Source organism: Musa acuminata, chromosome BXJ1-7 (genome assembly GCF_036884655.1).
Source record: "Musa acuminata AAA Group cultivar baxijiao chromosome BXJ1-7, Cavendish_Baxijiao_AAA, whole genome shotgun sequence".
Classification (NCBI taxonomy): domain Eukaryota; kingdom Viridiplantae; phylum Streptophyta; class Magnoliopsida; order Zingiberales; family Musaceae; genus Musa; species Musa acuminata.
The window spans coordinates 1,813,630-1,836,422 of record NC_088333.1 but is presented as its reverse complement, the minus strand read 5'-3'; the positions used below and the strand labels follow the sequence as shown (position 1 = coordinate 1,836,422).

At 38.5% G+C, this 22,793-nt stretch overlaps 2 protein-coding genes across 3 annotated transcripts; both read right to left on the bottom strand.

Moving 5' to 3' along the window:
* Positions 1-3,281: 3,281 nt before the first annotated feature.
* On the bottom strand, positions 3,282-15,915 carry LOC135678147 (alpha-mannosidase 2-like). Its single transcript, XM_065190607.1, has 4 exons — positions 15,227-15,915; positions 14,877-15,026; positions 11,567-11,599; positions 3,282-6,491 (listed from the first exon to the last, which is right to left on the bottom strand). The coding sequence occupies exons 1-4, from the start codon at positions 15,821-15,823 to the stop codon at positions 3,753-3,755; spliced, it is 3,519 nt and encodes a 1,172-aa protein (XP_065046679.1). The 5' UTR covers positions 15,824-15,915; the 3' UTR covers positions 3,282-3,752.
* Positions 15,916-18,708: 2,793 nt separating this feature from the next.
* Positions 18,709-22,281, bottom strand: LOC135585099 (E2F transcription factor-like E2FE). Of its 2 annotated transcripts, none has more exons than XM_065193807.1 (10): positions 22,078-22,281; positions 21,871-21,991; positions 21,708-21,785; positions 21,561-21,608; positions 21,332-21,455; positions 21,116-21,189; positions 20,933-21,005; positions 20,778-20,851; positions 20,287-20,683; positions 18,709-19,138 (listed from the first exon to the last, which is right to left on the bottom strand). In XM_065193807.1, the coding sequence occupies exons 1-10, from the start codon at positions 22,167-22,169 to the stop codon at positions 19,056-19,058; spliced, it is 1,164 nt and encodes a 387-aa protein (XP_065049879.1). In that variant the 5' UTR covers positions 22,170-22,281; the 3' UTR covers positions 18,709-19,055. The 2 variants fall into 2 exon arrangements, with proteins under 2 accessions (XP_065049879.1, XP_065049880.1); XM_065193808.1 differs by having other exon boundaries at positions 20,778-20,839; positions 22,078-22,280.
* Positions 22,282-22,793: the final 512 nt, after the last annotated feature.

Genomic DNA, 22,793 nt, shown 5'->3' with positions numbered 1-22,793 from the left:
GCCTCGGGGCCGACGCGGCTTGGTTCGGGTTCAGAAGACGGGGGTCTCCCTGGGGGCGCTCCTCGAGTCCGCTGAGGAAGTCGGGGGTGGTGTCCGATCGAGACGGCGTGGTCGTCTTTGCCCGCGGGACCGACGGGAACCTTTGGTCTCGCACCTGCACAAAGGTCGGGCCGAGGCGCTCAGCTCGACCCCTCCGACGATCAAGTTAGAGGGAGATATGGAGGGGGTTTTCGGTGAAGTCGTCTCCTCCCCCTCGTTTAGAACTCGGGGGTATTTATAGGACAGTTTAGTGTTACTTGATGTGCCTGCCTGCGGGAGGCAGGATCGTACCTCTGATGGCGTTTGACATTGCCATTGACGTTGCGTGGAGAACCGAACTGCCGCAGGGTATGGGCGAGCTTCGGTCGTCGTCCTCCTCTACCTCGGTCAAGCGCGCGGGGTCAGACAACGATGAAGTCGTTGTCTGAGAGCGGATGATGTCAGCGCATGTCAAGTCAGCATTATTGCCCTCCTCCTCGGGCAGAGTGGCGCCCAGGTGAGGCCGACGTCGTGACACGTCATGTCGCCATTATTACCCCTATCAAAAGGATCCTCGGAACAAATGTAGAGGCCAGGAGGGTGTGTACCTGCGTCAACTAAAGTTCACTACACGGTGACGAAGAAGACATGAAGGAGCAAACGAACATCCATAGAGTTGGAAGGATTTTTATCGTTGTTTGTTCTTGCCAACCAATGCGTGCATTGGATAGTCTTAACTCACTTTGTTTGCGCAATAGGAATGGGTATGAATCAAACATTTTGAATGCTTTAGTTTAATTTATTGATCAACTTGTAAGTGATCTGTTGATTGTGAGCTAACTAATGATAATACCAACCTATTTAAATTTATAACCTATTGTTGATTTTTTTTTTAAAAGGTATATCGAATTTGAGAATCAAATTCCTTAAGGATAGAAATGCAATCACCCTAATTTTTTTTTCTTAACTAAAATATTATTTTTATATTTTCTCTTATAACGAATTCTATTTCAGCAACTAATACCTATTTCCTATTTTGAATATTCGAATAGGAATATAACCTAACTTAATTATTTTTTAATTTAAAATAAAAATAAAAATTAATTCTTACCTTATTTGAAATCATTCTCGGCCTCTATATAACATGCCTCAATTCCTATCTTTTTATCTATCCTGATAAAATTTGAGCGAGGGATTAGTGGACGTCATGAGCTCCAAGTACGTTCTCCTACATTTTATTTCATTTTAAATATTAAAAATATTTTATTCATATTTTAAGTTTTTAATACTTCATTATTGTGAATTTGATATGGATTAATTAGAAAAAATAATATATAGATTTGGTTACAGATAGTGTTTGGTCTAGTTTAGGTAACACCGTTTATGTTTGGGCTTGAGTCATTAAACACGACTTATGTGTGACATACAAACCCAACATTCTACGACCTAGAATGGCCCAATGATTAAGTGTGACCTAGCGACCATGCAAATGATTTCTATTTCTATTTAGTTGATTCGAGCTATGCTGATTTAGCTCAAGTTTAGGCAAAGACCAAACTAGATGAAAACTAAGTTTGTATTTTTTATCCTTTTTACGACTACAATTAGAATTCATCGCATATTAATGTAATTATGTAGATAAAACAATCTAAATATCTATGTAGATATTAAGTGTCTCTCGCATTTAATAACCACATTTCGTCCTCTCCTCTCATATCCCCCCGCCCTTGTCTTATAATTTCGATATGCTTTGCTATATATCATTCATTTCTATTGAATTACAAGATTCCAAGTTGTATGCATAAGAATTTTGAAGATGGTGTATCTAAGATATCAAACGCTTTCTTCTACGATCCATACGACTCACTCGGAAGTTGTTTGTTTATTATCCATTGGATGTTCGCCGGTTTCCCAAATTGCAGGAGGTCAAAACTATGGTCTGCTTCGGGGGCGGTCGCGATGGCCATCATGACCGTGTCGACCGTCGCCCTGGCTCTCCATACGTCGCTGTATCTGTGGCGCTTGATGGTCTTTGAAGCAGTGGGAAAAGAGATACGGGTGGCAGCAGCAAAATTATTGGCTGGGCTTTCCTTATGCATACTCATGGCGATTACAGCAGCTGTTCTCTACATCCGTGACTCTCGACGGAATTCAAGGCGTCGGAGGCGGTTGCACGATGTCCGAGAGATGCAGCCGGAGAGACTGATGAACAGTGTCTTGCCATTGACATCGGTGGGGAGGAGGGGACCATCCAATCATTAAGTGCACCCACAGATACGAAGGATTTAGATATTAGATTTTTTTTCTTTTCTTTTCCTTTTTTTTCAGCCGGATGTTAAACTTTTCTTGGTTGCATGGCCAAAAAATACGCATTTGTTCGCATCCGGAGAACCAAAACATAAAGATGTAGAGGATAGCATTTGTACTATATATAAGAAGATTTGATGATTGGCAAAAGATGTCATGGAATATATGAGATGTGTATTCAACAAAATATATATTAATAAGTAAGCTAACGAGACAGTGCATTGTTAGCTTGGAATCTTAGAGACGTCTTTTGGAGTTCACATTATTTCGAAAGAATAAAATCGTACGAGTACACCCATCGCTCAAAACGGATAATTCTTCGCGAGACAATACATTGTTAGCTTGGAATCTTACTCTTAGAGGCGTCTTTTGGAGTTCATATGTTTCGAAAGAATAAAACCATACGAGTACGCCCATCACTCAAAACGGATAATTCTTCGCGAGCCTACGGATCGCACAAATGGTCGACCGATCAAATGGTCGACGTGCATCGTCCTCCTCCCTCGATCGGTTTTACCTTCAATCGTCTTACGCTTGCTTCACAATGCATATTATAACGACATTATATAAATAGATAGATTACCTGCAGTCAAGATTTTGATTCACAAATTCTATCAACAAATCCTATGCCACCATCTAGATTGTGATCGGAGCCCCAATCACAAATGATTTTGATCCACTCCTCAGTTTGTTATGTCTCATCTAACATTATAGTGTTTGATTAAACGGAATTCATTATAGTGTGAAAGTAGTAGGAAATAGTTTGATAAAAGAGGCTGCCAACTTTAGGTGGAAAATGATAGGAGGCACCATCAATCAACCACCATGGTCATCCAAAGAATGGGAGAATTAACAATAAGAAACAAGTAAAGCGTCACTGTTCTGTGGCATAAAGTTCATCAGTTTCACAGTTGGAAGCAATTTACCATCTCATGGTAACTAGTTAGAGAACATAATAATGCAACTCCGATGCAATCTGCAAATTCATTATGGGATTATATCATGTATTGCCTCTCTTGATCGGGAAGCTGTTCTCTTTTAGCAGTCTTAAATAAATTCAAACACAATATTGTATCTAATTTTTCTAAAATACATAAGCAATTCTGAGATATCTTCAAGCTCCTGAAATTAGAGTCACAATAAAGCTCGACATGCTTCAGATATCCATGAATCACTTTCTTCTCTGCATCTTATTTTCTGTCTCTAGCAAAATATCAAAAAACTCTTTACAGCAACAGCATGTATGTCCTCCTATCTTCATTAGCAGGTTTACAGAAATAGTGTGTTCAGGCTTTGATCCAATCTCCATGAAAGAGAGTGATGAATGATTGGCAAATGTCCCGAGTCTTGAAAGCTAGCAAGTTTTGGAGGCACAATAAACCAACCACTGTAACAGATGAAGGCACTTAAACCGCACCTTACAGAGCCTATGTTTGAGACTGAAGGTCTAACTTGTAAGCCTGTATTTCCATTGGGGATATTAGCACATTTCCCTCTTGAGCTACTTCTCCCAACTGCTCGTTGTAACCCAGCATTTCAGTGTCATCATGTAATAGATTCAAGGAAGTTGCTTTCACATTGGAAACAGTGAGGTCCTTGAACATGTAGAACAAATTCACAGGCTCGTCCGCAATGGTTGAACAATGCAGTCCACCCCGTTTGCAGAATGAACCATCCCAGCCCTTCCTCTGCAAAAGAATAACAAATCTAGAGGCCAGAGGGTGTACCTGTGTAAACTTTAGAGGCTGTGGAACTTTAAAGTTCACTACATGTAAGTCACATGGTAATGAAGAGGATAACGGAGCAAACGAACGTCGATGGAGCTTGAGGGATTTTTGTCGCGGTCTAGTCTTGCTAACGAATGCACACATTGGATAGTCCAGGTGGGCACCCACACGATGGGAAAGAAGTGATGGTTGGAGAGTCAACAGCATATGATTTGAAGGCAAAGCAGAGATATTAGACTCTGTGAGGATGTGGAAGAGGACATTATTAGGAAGGTTATCCATCACCCCTTGACCTAGACCACGTCCATCATCATAAACCAATCGGCGATCCAACATAATTTCTAACCAACCATCTCTCAAGCTAGCTGCCCCTAGTGACTGTTTAGAATGTACTGAGAACCGGTGACCTGATGGATCCTGCATAAAAGCAAGTGATGGCATGGGATAGTAATTTCCTTGTGGTGGGATCTTGTCATATGTTTGTCTTCGGCTCATCTGAAATCCGTTAAGATCAGAATAGAAGACCCTCTTATTGTCAATGTCTGTCTTGTATCTCACAATTAGTTCCCTGTCATTGAATTCATCACCGAAAAGCTCAACATGGTATTCCTTCTCAACAATTAACTGCTGTACAGTGTTCTGTGCACTGTAGATCCGTGTTATATGAGAAATAGGCGTATTCTTCCACATGGTCTTTGGAATAGAAAAAGATTCCTGGACCAATGAACCTTCAGAAATAATAAATTGGCCACCTTCCTCAATAATAGGTTTAGCCTCTCCAATAGGTTTGAACAAGTAAGCACCACTTCCAACACTACTATACAATCCTATGTCTTCACCGACATAGGTTTGTTTGCCATCTTTATGGCTTATCTTCTGCAGCAGACCTCTCTTTACATCGAATGTGAGTGTGTAGAGAAGGTTATGAATCTGTACTGTATCAGTTTCAATTTTTGAACATACATAAGGAGGAGGACAAGAAAATGGGGTATCAGAGAATACTCTCACTTTGGCAGGTGCAGCTTTTTCACACGACGGAGATCCACGAGCTACAAAGTAGGTTTCCAACCCCATTGCAGGAACAGAAGCTCGCCAATAAAGGCGATGCAGCTTGGTATCATCTTCTGTTGTATCATGCTTCCAATTGGGAGATACTTGGCTCTTCACACATGATCCATTTGAGTGCCAAACGGACACATCAGGCTTTGATACTATTACCATTACGACTTCATCCCTTGTTTGCTCCAATGGATTAAAAAATACCACAGACTGGGGTTCCCCATCGGTAACATCAAGAACTTTGTGCACTGGCTGGGCATCATACCTAGACCTACTCTGCTCTGGTTCAAAATGGGACAGCAAGGTAGGATCTGCCTTGTCATGAAAATCACCTAGAAGAACTTCCACAGCCCTAGCCATAAAAATCTGCAAGTCCTGCAGGGAAGTACGCATTCTAGTGCCGTAGTCTCTTACAACATGGTCCTTGGCAGTACCAGTTACTCCATCATGATGCTGAAAAAGAGCTAAGTTCCTTCTTGCAGCGGTCAACTTGTGGGAGAAACTGATAGGTAGTTTAGCACACTGAAGCTTCTGACAGTATCCCAAAACTAATGCAGCTAGTATTTCTGATGCACGAAGTGTCTGTTCCAGAACCCGATCAAATGCTTTAAAGAATGGCCTCGAAACATAGTAGCCACTCCAATAGTCTAGGTTTCTATCAGCATAAGTAAAGAAATCACCTGAAAGAGATGGGAAACCCTCCAGTTCAGCAGATCCCACCTCACCGGGCCGGGAAAAGTTTCTTCTTTCTGCTTCCTCACGAAGAGTGCCAAAGTAATCCTCAAGAGTACCAAACTTGACTTCAGCATTCAAGCTGGGATTAGAATTTATATAATCAAAAATCATTTGATAGTTCCGAAACTGGACTTCTGCTTCATCCATGCTAATATAACGAAAATCATCACCCAATGGAACAAGAAGGGTGTTTGTTCGGTATAAAGTAGACTTTTTCCTGTATTGATCCAAAAGTGTCATGGCTCTGTCCTGAACATTGTTAGAATTTGTTTCAACTGGATCAAACTTCCAGGGGCATGCCTCATAACTAAATCCACGCATCCGAGCAAAGTCAAACTGACAACAAATAGCTGGCTCAGGTCCACAAGTATGTGGAATATCATAAGAATAGAATGGCATCATGTGAACAAATATATCAGTTGTTTCCTCCATATCCCAGCTCTGTCTCCATATGTATTCTAGATTTTTATTCAAAGCTAGTTCTTTTTTCAGCTCATAGTGAGTCCTCTGTATTAGCATATTACGAAAACCCATACGCCGAAGCAGATAAGACATTGTGGCTGAATAACCAAATGGATCTATAGCCCAAGAATTTTTCGGAATAACTCCAATGGTATCATTTAGCCACATGTTTCCTTCTGTAATCTGAATCCAGTATCTTATAGGTTATTTTCCAGTAATTGTTGTACTTTTAGAGAGAACATTTAAAAATAAATGTCAGCTAGATTACAAAGTATGGAATTAATATTAATAGGTAGCAGAATGGATCTAAAGAAGACCCACCACATATATGAATCATCAAAATTGTAACTGATAAAAGAAAAAATATACATATGGGCATCATATAGTAAAGAGTGAGTACAACGTGTATGCTACCAAAGAAATAGCATAATATTGAACCACAGCTTCAATGGGGAATATAGAAAAATAGGATGCACAGAAGTACGAAGAAGGCTATTTTAATTAAAAACATGTGAACCTTATCAGCATTAAATTATTACTAAAAGTATTTGATGCGAGATCATTTTCATTTATTTCTCATTTGAATAATTTAGAAGGATAATGGCATAACTTTTTTTCTTGTATTTGGAGGTCTATAAAAAATGAAAATTGATTCAATTTAAGATATGAATCGATGAATGAAAATATATTATCACATAATATCCATAATATGTGAGAGTAGTGTGAGGTCACATTTTAAGTCTCGATAGTGAGATTTCATCTTCAATGTGCAAGACGTGTGGAGGTGTGAGGCATTTGTTCTTGGGAGTTTTTTCCTTGATTCGGAGTCACTATTTAGTTATAAATTTTTTAACCATATTTTCGAGTATTATTGTCAACTTCATCTCTCTTTTCCTTCCTATATTCTCACCAAATAAGAAACTCTCTTCTTGTCATGAACTTGTCCTACATTGAGACTCTAACCCTCTAACCCTCTAACCAGTGCCCCCACGACATAGAGACTTGTGTCCTATATCAATGAGCTACACTCCTCTAACAACGATAAGACCATGTTCAATGTGGCAATAGGGTTGGCTAATAGTTGGAGAACTTTCCAACATGAGCTTTCCAAGTTGACTCTGTCAAGATAGGAAAGGGTCGAGACTAAAAAGGAGTCTTGAACTCTCAGACTACAAGTGGCAGCTTTAGTAGGGACTAGTCAAGCTTAGGGGTTAACTTGCTACTCCAAAACCCGTCATCCAAGATAGTAAGAGGTTCAGTTAAGGGGTGATAAGAGGATTGGCTCCATATTGTTCCTGGACACTGCATTTGGACCATCAAGATGTAAATAAAGGGTCTTGTAAGCCCTTCGAGGTATGGCAACTTGATGGGTACAATTGGTATTTACTCGCTTGATGGTGACCAATACATGGACCGAGCTATTTTGTCGAACTCGATGTGATAATGAGCATATCGTCTGGTAAGCTTATTGTATCAGGTGGTAACCTAATATACTCAGGACTAGCCAATGCTCACATAATACCAGGTGGTAGACCTACTGACCCAATGACATTATCTCTCCCACCCTTTGGTTGACCCAATTCACCCTTCTCTCTCTCTCTCCCCCTCCCCCACACCCCCCCCTCCTTTGTCTTTTAAAGCCATAGTTTTCTCTCCTCACTTAAATAAAGTTCTTTAATTTCTCATTCAAATAGCTCCATTTTACTTCAATTTTCTCAACTAGCTTGGATTTAGAGAATCACATATTATCACATAATATCCATAATATGTGAGAGTAGTGTGAGGTCACATTTTAAGTCTCGATAGTGAGATTTCATCTTCAATGTGCAAGACGTGGTGACTAATAATAGTGCAAATTCGAAAAGTCAACAAACAAGTAATGGGCCATGAACACATCTTTTTAGAGCACCATGTATAGATCATTATATAGACTTCATGGTGGCCATTTGCAACATACCATTAGTAAAGATAATGGCAATAATCATCACTAGGTACATGAGTTGATGCAAAGACACAATAAAAACTGACTAGGGGTCACTGAATGTGTTCGACCAGATAGAGAATGACTGGATCCAAGACTATTCTTACAATGATTGTCTGAGCTAGCTCTTATTTTACTAGTTCATAGATGAGAAAACCACATATCGTCCTCTAGATTATGGGACGCAGTAAGGTCATTGTCAACGTAGAGTCACTGTATATAAACCTACACTAGGTTGACATGGAAAAAAAGATCGCATCGGAACTATATATCATATTATACACTACCAGTGAGGAAATCAAAAAGGTATTCTCTGTCCCTGAGAGATCTGAATGGGACACCCAGATGTCTAGGAATCTTCAGATGATTGATAAAAGGAAAATACAGTTTCAATTCTTTATGAATTTTATTTAATTATAATATGCACAATTTAATAATGATCAATCAATATGTCGACTTGATGTAATTTACTACCTGAACCCTGTATACTAGTAGTAGTACAACTTCACCACCAATGATTAATTTGCTAGTTCTTTGCAATGACCACTTCTATTTGAAGATAATTATAGTGTGAATCCTACCACAAAGCAGGTCACCCAATGTTCACAAGCAAAATTGGCCCATGTTTTCATTAATACACACCACATCGTATAGATGCTTAGTGAAGTTTATATATTTCGATTTAAAATGCATCTAAGGTTGTGCCACCAAGAGTTGCACAATGTGACCATACCTACCACAGCCCTACTCAACCTAATGCCCTAGTTGTATTAATAATGATGAGGCCAAGATTATTACTACATCAATGGCACATAGTATATTAATACAAAATGTTGTGAGAATATTATCATGCATGGATTCTTCAAAATTTTATTCTTAATCGATAATTGAATCACTGATCTGAAACTGCCTCCAATTGAATCATGAGTAGAACATTAACAATTTATTATATTAAATTAAATAAAAAATATTTTTACTTTGTAAGACATGATTTGTCATCTTTAATACATCTACAAGGTTTTAATAAATGTACACTTTGTGTATAAATTGATTCATTATTGAGCCAAAAATATAAGAAAATACTTATATTAAAATTAATAGGTTCAGATCAGTCCGACCTAACCTGACTAGACTGACCCATATAGATTGGTGTCAATGCATACCGATACATGATACAGGTGCATAAATTGATACTGTACCAACCAGTTTGATAATCAATATCAGTACCAAACTAAGATCTTAATCCTAGGTCGATACTGTTCCCAAGTTCCTAGTCTCTCTTCTCTTATTCTCCTTGTCTTCTCTTTATTCTCCCTAGGAGGCATCCTTTCCGAAAAAAATGCTCAATAGGAGGCATTTAATTACATGACTTTGGTAATAGTACTGGTTTGCACACAATTGAAGGCAAGTGAATAAATAGAGAGAGACAAGACTACATGTCAAGACTGCACACTATCTCCTACACAATAGTTTCCATGTTAAAGAAGACCACATGTTAAAGAAGAGGAAAGTGAGTTCTCCATGGATGGAAGGAGGACAAGACTACATGTCAACACTGCACACTATCTCCTACACAATACTTTCCATGTTAAAGAAGACCACATGTTAAAGAAGAGGAACGTGAGTTCTCCATGGATGGAAGGAGGACAAGACTGCATGTCAAGACTGCACACTATCTCCTACACAATAGTTTCCATTCAAGTGGAGACCTTTTCTGCATGGGTACTTAGCCAACATTTATGGGACAAGTAAAGCAAAGTTTATTGAAGATCCAAACTCTAAGAGCACCCACGTAAATAACAGAAAATTTGACAATAACAAAAGTTTTGAAATATTATATTAACGGTAGCTTACCATTTGAAATGAACCCAAACAATACTGTGCATATAGTGTTCAGTCAGATTGTTGTTGCAACACTCACAATCTCAGCCCTCCCTTTTGGTGTCAACTAGTAAAAACAAACCCAAACAATATTATGCATATGGTGTTCAGTCAGATTTTTGTTGCAAAACTCACATTCTCAGCCCTCCCTTTTAATGTCAACTAGTAGAGGAGCCACTCGAAAGCACTACCAAAGATGGCTATCTACGTTGTTTCTTTTATTTATTTTGTCTTAGATATGCCTACCTATGCTACCAAGATATAAACATTTAATGTTTGATATGATTTGGTAGTCGGTATGTGGCATTTTCATATACCCAAAACCTTAATCCATGTTTAGCATGGACACAAGGATTCACTATGAACTTCACATAAATTAATATTTGATATCATATTGAGCAGGAAGTTAGGGGCTTTGGTTAAGGCCCACCTGTTTGTAGGATGAAACACAAGACTAAGAGGATAAAGAAGTGAAGAATAGAAGGTAGACATACAAAATATGGAAATGACACAATATGAAACTTCAATACTTGAAATTTTGTAATATGATACAACAATGAGAGCATAACTTGTTCAAAATATAACATATTATATTATAGGTATTGGTAATTAAGTTAAATGTAGGGCATGATAAACAATAATGAAAGATTCACTAGCATCCCTAATCTATCATCCAGAGAAATTAGTGACACTGTTTCAAGACAAATAAGAAGATTATAAAAAATTACAATAACTTAAGCACAATAATCATTTCAGTCATCAATCATATATAATGCTCAAATACAAATGATGTAAAACAAAATGAATAAAACCAAATATTGATCAAGAATTTCAAGTTCAACATCACTTAATAACAATGTTATCTCGAAAAGCATACATGAAGTACAAAAGCCCTACAAAGTTTCATTTTGCATGCTTTGTTAATAGACAACCTATAAAGGACTGGGAACTCAAATTTTCTGGTGAATGCACAACCAGGTTATGCGAATATAAGCAATAAGTTGCTCATCCTGAGAACCAGATTGTAAATGCAAATGGTTTTCACTTTTTATAGATTTGAGAGAACATCCAGAAATAAAGCCCAAGTAGCATACAAATAGTGTAACAGTTTAGCTTGTTCATAGAGCTAATGTGAATCATGTTATAATATGATCTCAGTCAGTCAGTATTATAAAAAAGAATTAGAACTTGAATTATGTTAAGACAAATGTTTGAGATATGGACAAATACTCAATCGACTATTGACTTCTTGCTGCTGGACTAGAAGACCAAGTTGACTTAGCAGCAAAAGAGAGCACATAAAGACATACAGCAACCATCGAACCCTTTTATGAGGAAAAGTTCTAAGAAATGAGAATATAAATAAAGATAAACCTAAAAGGATTAAGAAAGATACCTGCTCTATGATAGCAAAATAATGAGAATTTGCCTGCAAAAGAAAAAAGGAAAAAGATGAGCTTTATAAAATCTTAATTCTAAAATAAAACTAGTAATGATTATAATAATTCATATTGATATCATACTAGGTAAAATTATAGACCATGAACTATAATCTAGAAAAGAACATCTCAAAACAGAAAACCCAAATGCAGTAACAAACTGAATTTCAAAAACAACATATGCACCCAGGCGAGTATTTTCTCCAGTAAAGATGACCAATGAGGATAGTATAATGAAGACCTTAAGAACATTAAATGGAAAGACAGAAAGGAAAAAAGGAAAGCCAAAAATATAAGAAAATACTTATATTAAAATTACTCATGCACGGTGATTTAAAAAGGCTCTCGGGCGAGGCAAGGCGAGGCCCGAGCGCCTCGCTAATCTCCCAGGCGGCGCGCTTCAAACAGGCGTCGCCTGGGAGCTTCGGGCGAGCGCCTGGGTTAACCAAGGCGACCGAACCAGGATTTTAGGTCTGGTTCGGTCTCTGATGGTTAGTTGGTTCAATCGAACCAACTAAAATCGATATAAGTGAGAACCCAACCCTAACCCTCGCCGCTGCCGCTCCCGATCCCAATCTCGCTGCTCGCCGCTGTCGCTGCTCGCAAACACTGCCTCTATCGCCGCTCGTGCCTCCCGCTGCTCGCCGCTGTTGCTGCTCACAAGCGCTACCTCTGTCGCCACTCGCGCCTCCCGCTGCTCGCCGCTCCTGCTCCCGCTCCCGCTGCTCGCCGCTGTCGCCGCTCGCGCCTCCCGCTGCTCGCCGCTGTCGCCGCTCGCTGCTGTCGTCGCTCGCCGCTGTCGCCGCTCGCTGCTGTCGTCGCTCGCCGTTGCTGCTTCCTCTTTTCTCAGTCAGCAGGCTTATACTGTTAATATTAAGTTTATTTGAAATGATTAATTTTCTTAATTTAATAGCATATTTTTATTTAAAATTTTAAATAATTATATTTATTAATTATATTATATATTTTTATATTTTAGCGCCTCGTTTCGCTCGGGCGAGCGCCTCGGGCGTTTTTGGACCTTGGCGCCTTTTGGTGTCTAGCGCTTTTTAAATCACTGCTCATGCATCGAGTAATGAACTAGCATATTCAAGAATATTTAGGAAAGATTTGTGAGAAGTATCAGCCAATAGATTGCTTTTAACAAGTTTGGTTGCTTGTTCATGGTAGATGCATGAATGCCTCATGTGACTGTTCATTACATGTTGACATAGAAATATTGTTGTGTATCAAGGACACATTGGTAGAAAAGATACAAATACAATCAATTAAGATTTTAATTCGCTACTGATGTGTTCTTAACAACGAGCACAAAAGAGATGCAAAAGACCCAAAAAAAGGAAAAGAAAAATAATATAACTTAAGCTGTCTTTGACAGCAATCAATTCTTTTCTAGGCGACATGGAGTGGTAGCTGGCTTGGGTCGCTCAAATTGGAGGATCACACTCAGTTGTGGAGAGCAGGTTATCATGGATCAGGTGCTTGTCTACAAAGAAGTCAGACAGCGGAGAGGACAAAGGAGAGGTGACAAAGAAATCAAGGCTTAGGGCATGGTTAGGGCTCATGTTGCGCATGATATCCAAGCTCAGGTCACATGTGGTGCAGGCTTAGTACTAGTGTTGGTCTCGGGCATGGGTTAACAGAGTGGTGCAATCCTTGATGAGCCTGGCTAGAAACTGCACCTAGGCTAACCTACATAAGCACTTGGGATGCCCAGGCGCTTAGGTCGCTCAAATTGGAGGATCACACTCAGTTGTGGAGAGCAGGTTATCACGGATCAGGTGCTTGTCTACAAAGAAGTCAGACAGCGGAGAGGACAAAGGAGAGGTGACAAAGAAATCAAGGCTTAGGGCATGGTTAGGGCTCATGTTGCGCATGATATCCAAGCTCAGGTCACATGTGGTGCAGGCTTAGTACTAGTGTTGGTCTCGGGCATGGGTTAACAGAGTGGTGCAATCCTTGATGAGCCTGGCTAGAAACTGCACCTAGGCTAACCTACATAAGCACTTGGGATGCCCAGGCGCTTGGGTCGCTCAAATTGGAGGATCACACTCAGTTGTGGAGAGCAGGTTATCACGGATCAGGTGCTTGTCTACAAAGAAGTCAGACAGCGGAGAGGACAAAGGAGAGGTGACAAAGAAATCAAGGCTTAGGGCATGGTTAGGGCTCATGTTGCGCATGATATCCAAGCTCAGGTCACATGTGGTGCAGGCTTAGTACTAGTGTTGGTCTCGGGCATGGGTTAACAGAGTGGTGCAATCCTTGATGAGCCTGGCTAGAAACTGCACCTAGGCTAACCTACATAAGCACTTGGGATGCCCAAGCGCTTGGTCTCAGGCTAAGCTAAGGAGCTCGCTTAGGTACTGGCCAAACAAAGATGCCTCGCTTGGAGTAGTTTCAGGTGCTCAGGCTGTTGCCGCACCTCAGCCCGGTGCCTGAGCACCTTTGGACAACACTGGTGCGAACAGCAGTAAGAAAGGACATAAAACAGAATAATATACATCTTCAGCAAGAAATTGATAGAGAAAATTGCAAATAATTTGAGTATTTTTTCTATATACATCAATTAACAATATGGAAACACCTTGTTCCATCAGCACTAATATTTCTTCAATAAAGTCAAATGGTCCACAAGAAATAAAAGCAAGTCAAATTACCAACAATAGAGAAAAATAAGAACTTTATGATGCTCAAAACTTTTGGGACCTAAAGACAATTGTGAAATTTATGAAAACAAATAATATCTGGAAGAAAAAGTTGTCCTACTGAAGCCTCGCTGCTAACACCAACAAGGAGTATCATGTCATAGGGTCAAATTTAGTGCATATCTTCTGTAATTTATTTCAGTCACCATAACACTTTAAAAAGAAATTAAAAAAAAAACAAAATGACATTTATACCATATACGATTGAATAGATAATCTATTATAAGGTTATTATGCATCAGATGTCCAAAGTATGGTTTGTGGAATATATTTATTTACACATTCTTTAGGAAAATTGAAATAAAACCAAATTCCTTGCAATTTTCGCACCAGATATAATTGATAGTATGGTTTTTGGAATATAATAATTTACATATGTTTTAGGCAAGTTGAAAAAAAACAACCAAATCCCTTGCAATTTTCAGAAACTCTTAATTTTATAAATTAATATTCTAGCAAAAGAACAAACTCTAATTTCAACTCACTGACAGTTAAATGTTTCACCTTGCACCTTTCTCATTGAAAATCAGCAACGAAGGAACTATGTAGATAGTTGACTTACCTCATCATTCATCACCCAACCCCCTCCCACAATCTCTAGCTGCCCATTTTTAACTAAGTTGATGAAGCTTTCCTTCTTTTCACTGGAGGCCTCCCTCCACCATCTCTCCAAGTATGACATCTCCTCCCATATAAATTTACGACGTGAATCCTGCAACAGAAGTTTTTAGATCCCCCAAAAGTGCATCAAAGAAAATGAGATTGATCGCAGAATACGATAAATCTACATTCGGTCCAACAAACAAGAGAAGATGCAAGGCTGGATCTCCAAATTATAACTTAGTTGAAAGTGCATGCAGTAATTAGGAAAACGAAATGGACATGTCGAGAACGCATTAAAAATGCCCCAACCTTCGAGAGAGACTCAACGATCGTGTCCAAAATATACCGCGATTGCCTTTGGTAGTACTCCTCAACCGTGAGCCTCCATCCGGGATCATTGTGAGAATGGGGAACCACAAAGACCTTAAGTTTCTCGTCGTCCCACTCATTTCCCGCAAAGGTCACTTTCCATCCCTGCTTCCACGCGCCGCCGTCCACGTCCAAGAACTCGATCCGGTCATACAGATCCTTGGTGGTGATATCCACAACGGCCGCCGCCGCGACCATCTCGCCACCTGCCATCCCGCCGCCACCTCCATCCGAGGAGGCACCGCCGGAGGGCAGGGGCCGGCGGCGGGCGATGCGGTGCTTAGAGTGGGAAGAGGAAAGGGGGTTGGGGACGCCGTAGAGGACGACGACGGCAACGAAGAAGAGGAAGGAGATGGAGAGGCCGATCAAGAAGAAGGTGGAAGTCGGGGAGAGCACGTCGCGGAGTCGGCCCCGGCGGCGCGAGGACGCGGAGGAGGATTTGCGCGCTGGCTTCACCTTGGCTGTGGCGGTGGTGGACGGGAGGAGGCCGCCGCCGCCCCCGCTCCCGACGCGCCGACCACCGGAGAAGAAATCCATACTGGGGTTTCAGGAAGCGATGGCCCTTCTTTTACGGGCTTTACTGGTCTACGATTTATCGGCTCACGCCGATCTGGGAATGCTCCTGAAGTAAAAGCGAATGCAAACAGCACTTCTCCTGGCGCCCACCCGCCAATCGAATCGAGAGATCTACCTTCTTGGCTGTGGGTCCCCCATTGTTCTCGTAGTCACCCAATGAACACGTACGTACCCGAAATGGATGACGATCAACCAGTGGAAACAGGTACTCGGACATTTATACTCAAATATGGTAGCATCAACTGGTAACGATATGTCAATTTAATTAGCTTCAATTGAGTTATTTAGGGACATGAAATTTCTTGAGAGAAGGCTGATTGTCTACAGCATTAACAAAAAATATATATATAAATTATTTAGCTTATAAACTATGTGTCAAATTCTATTTTTGGTCATTTTATTTCTTATTTTCACATAAATATCATAGATCCATATAAATATGATGGATCCTTATAAGTGTTGGAACCTTAACACTTATTTTTTTTTACCGCCATGTAATGATTTAATTCTTTTTTTTTTTTTCTAACCAGCCCACACCATGATTCTCGGAGGTAATACGATATGATTATATTTTCATTGTAATCAATATTATTTGCTTCTCATACAAAATATTTTATTATTATAGATTTGTCGTATGTGTCAGCTCTATAATAATCTTCACAAAAGAAATATAAATTACCCAATAACCGTTATAACATGAGAACATGAAATTCCTAAAATATCAAAATGTCAATATAAATAATTTTTTCTCCAAATCTATTATAATTATTTCAAAGAATATTTGCACTTATAAATAGTACGAGGGAAAAACACAATAGTATTAACCTTTGTTCTTCACCTGGATAAGTTGATTTTAAAGTTATTTCATGATAAAGGTAGAGTCATTCAGCAACCCTTCTTTTAATCATTTCAATCATAAGTCATGAACATCCTTTATAATGAATTCATTCTTTTTGATATATTTGTGGTGAACATTACATAATGAAAATATGAAGAAGCTCATTTCTCCTTCTCAATTTCAAATATTCATATAAAATTTTCTATACGATTTCTCAACTTTTACCTGCATTCAATAAACTTGTGTATAATAGGGGATCTAGTAATAACTTAAAACAGCTTGACAGTCTCTCTATCTAGCACATTGTTTACAAGATTTGTAGATTGTAACATCCCATTAGTCCCACATGGGAAGTGGGGGATGTGTATGATTAGTTTATAAGGGCCTGATGAGTATACTATGTTAACTCTTGCTTAAGCATTTTGGTCCGTGGTTAAAGGATCAAAATGAAATTATTGGCCAGTTAGCTCATCAAACTCGGGTCGTAACATAGATAGATAAATCATACAATAATCATGATATATTGCTGAAAAGAACTCCATAGTTAAAAAAAAAATTTAGATTTTGATCACTAATAATAATCAAATTTTCCCATCCTATAATATATATTCTTAATTGATGCAAGAATTATTCCCGTAAATCCGTACATTCAATTTATGTTAGTAAATATAATTAAAAATAATTAATTATAATCATCAATAGATGTAACCATTACGAAAGAACCGCAATATGAACTTGATAAATGTGTTGCATGGATATAAAAAACATGTCGCATATATAATCTAAAACTTCGGAGACAAGCTTCCAAAGTCAAAAATATTTTTTTTTAATGAAAGTCATTTAGACATGAATCTCAAATTCATACAGTTTTTAACTCCGTTAGAAATGAAATTATATAAATACATGATAAGTCTTCTTATATGAAACAACTCTAAATCTTCTTTAAATATCAACAATAATAATCTTTCACCATGAACTATTATCATCCGTTGACAATTGGAAACTTTACATTTTACTTTTATCTTATAACTTCTAGTTACAGTATGTTTAATCTCATTTTTTTTTAAATGATAGTTTTTTAATAATTTTTTAAATTCAACCCTAATTCAAAACAGTTGTACAAAAATATTATTTTGATTACAAAATTATATATATATATATATCAAAATAATAATAAAATAACTTTAATATCATTCCTTACCATCAAATAGATCGAACAATCATCATCTTCAATGAAAGGAATTAGTATATTTAGTAACAAACTATCATTTTGGTTACAATCGTATTCAAGCAATGCAATTCAACGTTATTTGAATTAAAAATTTTATTTTTTGGAATCAATAAATTAATATAACAATAAAATGAGTTATAGCATATAAATTTTCATGAAAGTATAGTATGACATAAATATTTTTTTAAAGCAATCAATATGTTTACATGACTTTTTTTAGCTTCTTGATTAAGAAGAAAGGAAAAATACAGAATCATGAGATGGACAAGAAAAAAAACAACCGATGCGAGGAAATAAAGAGAAAGCAAAGAAAAAAACGGGGTAAAAAAGAAAAGTGATAAAAAAAACGTTTTGTGCTTCTTTATCAAGAGGTGCACTTTTAGCAATTTTCATAATAAAAACGTTCTACAGAGAAAAAAGAATACAACGTTCAAAAAAATTTCAAAAAACCACCCTATGTATAATAATATTTTTTTAAAGAGCGGCATGGCCTTTGCAATTATGTTTAAAAAGGAAACAATAGATCTTATAACTTACGTTTATGCATATTAGAACTTTTGGATACCATAAATCGGAACATAGAGATCCTTATAAATTCATAATACCATCACGAGGTCGAAACTACGAAACATAGCTGATACCCAATCACATCTCTCACAAAATAAGATACTGTGCACAATCATATGCAGGATACTATGCACAAGTAGTCAAAATAAGATCCTAACCTGCTCGACACAATGGTTCAGCACTACCGATGCTTGCATTGCACATTTCCCATGATCAGCTTCCTTGAAAGTTTCATAATCTCCAGAAAAAACAAAAAGTCGCACATCATGCATCCATTTCGGACATACATTATGTGAGATTTAATGATAGGACAATAACAGATCAATCAGAATGAACTGTGGAATTCTTGAAAATCAATGATAGCCCTCTCACTCCCTCCCTGTACTGAGAAAATACAAGAGACCAACGACAAACAACAAAGGATGTGCTCTGATAAGAAAAATACTTGTACAGACTTATGGGTCGGTCATGTAAGCATTCCTTTTTACTAAGAAGAAAATAAAAAGCGGGGGCGGGGTCGTAAAACTTGCCCACGAAAGTTTCTTCAAGTTTGGTTGTCACAAATTATAGCTTCCTTGAGCGAGTTCAGAATACCACGATTTCCATGCTTCCATGTAATGAGTAAAAAGCTCATTCAGTGCTGCAACAGGTATATTTAAATGTTTGCTTTAGTGCAATGTCTAGATTATACAAATCACGTTTCATTTAAAATCATGTAAATCAGTTTGATGACTATAACATCAACCACCACTGCAGCACATTTTTATCTGTTCATCATGCCTGGTAATTATGAGAATGACAAATTTAGAGATCAAAGGAAAGGAGATTAGACATTACTAGCTAGTTAACAGCGACATTTAACAAAGAAAATGAATAGACATATGACATCATTGGATATAGTAATGCCCATTCCTGAAGGCCTTGTCATTTTTCCACAGCTTACTAGAGATTTTGAAGTTGTATAAAGTAGCCACGCACATTTAGCTCCTCCCTACTTGGATGTTGATTATTTAAATGGTTGAAAAGATTGATAGACTGGCAATTTGCTTATTATAAACAGCACTTAGAAATCAGCGGTAGAAAAAATGTCCTAGTTTTTTAATAAATTTTGTAAAATTTAACCCCTTTTTTTTGTATGAAGGGGGGCAAACCCAAAATGTATTGGTTATATTCATGTGAATGTCTAAAATCAATGTAATACATATTAAAGAACATCCAATTTTCTTTTTAGATTTTCCTTTCAGCAATTTAAAAAATATTTTTAAACCCCATCAACTTTTCCAGAAAATAATATCATACTTCAGTATCATAAATAGACATTAATATTAAACAGAAACATTGATGGTACATATCTAGAATGAAACATACATGACAATGCAAAATATGGTTTATCCTCTGAGAATGAAATCAGCATACTAAGGAGGACAGGAAATTTAATCCTACATTTTAGTCACATCTAATATTATCAAAGAATAAGAAACAGACTGCCTTTCCTTTGATAAATGGTCACTAAAGCAGAGTGCGCCTAAATTAATAGGAAATGCACAAATAGTTTTTTTTTAATGCAAAATCAGATCTCTTTGTAGCTTCACCAGGCGAAGAAATCATGTATGACAAGCAGTTGGAACATTTACTTGGGAAAAGAAAAATATCCGATTAATGACAGTGAAAATCAGCAACACAAACAAATTGAAGCATCAAAAGGTTACCAAGCAATATATGCTTCAGCATAATTAAACCAGGAAAAAATTGCAGATAGTTAAAGACATCAAGGTACATGGAGCAAACCTTGGTTGTGATATTGCGGACGCAAGGAACATGCCAAGCTCTCCCAATCTTGTGTACTTCTCTCACCTTTTCCCTCAACATCACCATCCACTTTTGTCATCCCAGCAGGGCAGAAGGGACCAAAAACATACCCGCTCTTCGTGATCAATTGCTTTTGTGCTGTCAAATTGCATTCCTTCAAGTCATCACTCCTCATTTGTGCCTTGCCAGGCTTCTTACTCACTGTACAACACAACCTAGATCTTTTCATGTCTACATTAGTGATCTCATTTCCAAATGCTCTCTTATTCAACGGCTTTACAATTGGGGGAGGAGCAAATGTCCCACCAGTATCCGTCTTAGGCTTGCCTTCTGTTCCCAACCATCTGAAGGCTGGTTTCCTAGCTTCAACTTGTATCTGAAATCGTAAATTTAACCAAGGCAAAAAGACAATAGATAAGAATGCTATTCTTCTATTCCATTTCTTAAAGATATGCATGCCAAAATAGTACCTTCTCGATTAAACTCATGGAGGACAACACATTTGCTATGTCATACAGACGTCGAACCTTTGCTGCATTGTAACCTAAGTAATTAAAAGTAAATCCAAAAAACGAAAGGTATATTTACACTGAAGAAAACAAGGTCAAATGAGGTTGGCAGATACTTCTCATATTAGATAGGTCGCTGATATCACCGAGTAGTAGTCTTGCAGCTTCATCAAGTGAGATTGTGTCTACCTAATCAATGTTGCAATGCTAATCATTTCAAATACTGGGATAAGACTATAAGTAGGCACCAATGTAAAGAACCTAAACCAAAGTGTAATGCAAAAAGTGAAGGAGATTACGTCTGAGGTTAGGAAAAGCTTCACGAAGTTCCGGGTGAGCAGGCCCAAGGATTTCTCCTTCCTGTTGTCGGTAGCTGGTGAAGCAATAAACAAGGAATCATTAAGAAAGAAAAAAAAAGCAATTTCAATATCAGGAACAGAAGCGATTCTTGTACTTCACAAAACGCGGCTAGCAGAAGTACACAAGAAACAAGCAAGCAGTTCAAAGTTGTATACCAGATCGGGCCTTGCAAATATGATTCCCTGAAGAAGAAGAAGCATTATCCATTTTGCTAAATTTCTCATCCCCGTCATCATGATTCTGGCCTTCACTGTCGTCATCTTCATCCTCAAGAACTTCCTTCCTCACACAATCAATCGAAACGAAAAAAATTAACCATCTCAGCACACGAGATGTCAGCTTTCAGTCATAACAAGAGACGTGCAAAATCAACACTAAGCCTACTTTTTCACATGGGCCATCAGAGCCGGAGATTGCCCTCAGCGACTCCTCCTGCTCCAGACAAAGGATATGAACAGAACAAAATATTTAGGGCAAGCCAAGGTCAAGAAAAGAAAGGGTAGCTTCAGGTGATAATCTTGAGGGCCGGACCTTGAGTTCCTTCAATGCCTTTGGGATCCCCGAAAACCCTATCCAAGAGTACTTATTCTTCGCCTTCCTTGCAAGAACCTAGCCACGCACCAAAAATGAACCGCGTGAAATCTAAGCCCACACTTGTACAAAGAAAATAAGGCACCGAAGGACCAGATCTCACCCCGACGCTCTCCATAACGTTGACAATATCGTAGATCCGCCGCCTCTCGACGCCAAGCTGCCTTGCAGCGTAATCGAGACCCACCAATTCGACGCCATCCCGATCGTACAAGCTCACGAAACTTCACCATCCGAACAGACGGAAACGAAATTAGAACTCAGGAGGGAGAATGAAAAGGAGAGGAAAGTTGGATAAAAGAGTTGATACTTGGAACACAAGACGCCCAAGGACTTCTGCTTCCGGCAGTAGCTGTGATGCTTCGACCCAGAATCCAAGAACCGAGAGGGAGAAGAAGCCATCCCTTTGGTTTCTCTTCTTGATCGAGAATAAGACAGGAGGAAGAAGAGAGACAGAGACTGGAGCGCTTGGTTAGAAGAGGACCGTAGCTAGTGCGGCCGTTAAAAGGGCGCGGATTTGGCGATATGGGAGGGAATTGGTATTCTCTTCTTCGGCTCGCACGCCCGCCGCCCGTGGGGATTCAAAATTTGACATTGCCGCGCGCTCCCCAAAAATGTGTTGACGTAAATGCCCTCGAGCATGCGTGTTTTTGGGTTCATACGGTAAGGGTGATTCGGTCAATCAAAGTTGTTGATTAGGTGGATTGACGATGCCTCCCAGATATGGATGGAGGGATGCACGTGATCGACTTTAAGGCTTTAAAAATAAGATACTAACAAAATAATAACCCTTTAATGATTTAAATATAAATTAGAAACTAATATTTTTTAAATTATATATATAAATAATAAAACCAATGATATCGATATACCATATAACATCTGAGACACGTAGAAATACGTAACTAAAGCCTTAATATTGTGTTTCTGAAGGCTATCAGGTCACCCTAATGATTTCCTGCCATTGCTCCTCGTGTTTTAGCCGTCTAGTATGTACTTTCCCCTCTCTATGGTTCATCTCCTCTA

What these genes read in the sequence shown, in the direction of transcription:
- LOC135585099 (XM_065193807.1), bottom strand. Translation starts at nt 22,169, where the DNA reads ATGGCTTCTTCTCCCTCTCGGTTCTTGGATTCTGGGTCGAAGCATCAC. An exon ending in AGCTTTTCCTAACCTCAGAC is followed by an intron (nt 21,006 to 21,115) that starts GTAATCTCCTTC and finishes AACATTGATTAG; the next exon opens with GTAGACACAATCTCACTTGA. An exon ending in TCCGCAATATCACAACCAAG is followed by an intron (nt 19,139 to 20,286) that starts GTTTGCTCCATG and finishes TACCTGTTGCAG; the next exon opens with CACTGAATGAGCTTTTTACT.
- LOC135678147 (XM_065190607.1), bottom strand. Translation starts at nt 15,823, where the DNA reads ATGGATTTCTTCTCCGGTGGTCGGCGCGTCGGGAGCGGGGGCGGCGGC. An exon ending in TCGTTGAGTCTCTCTCGAAG is followed by an intron (nt 15,027 to 15,226) that starts GTTGGGGCATTT and finishes CTTCTGTTGCAG; the next exon opens with GATTCACGTCGTAAATTTAT. An exon ending in GTTGGGTGATGAATGATGAG is followed by an intron (nt 11,600 to 14,876) that starts GTAAGTCAACTA and finishes TTTCTTTTGCAG; the next exon opens with GCAAATTCTCATTATTTTGC.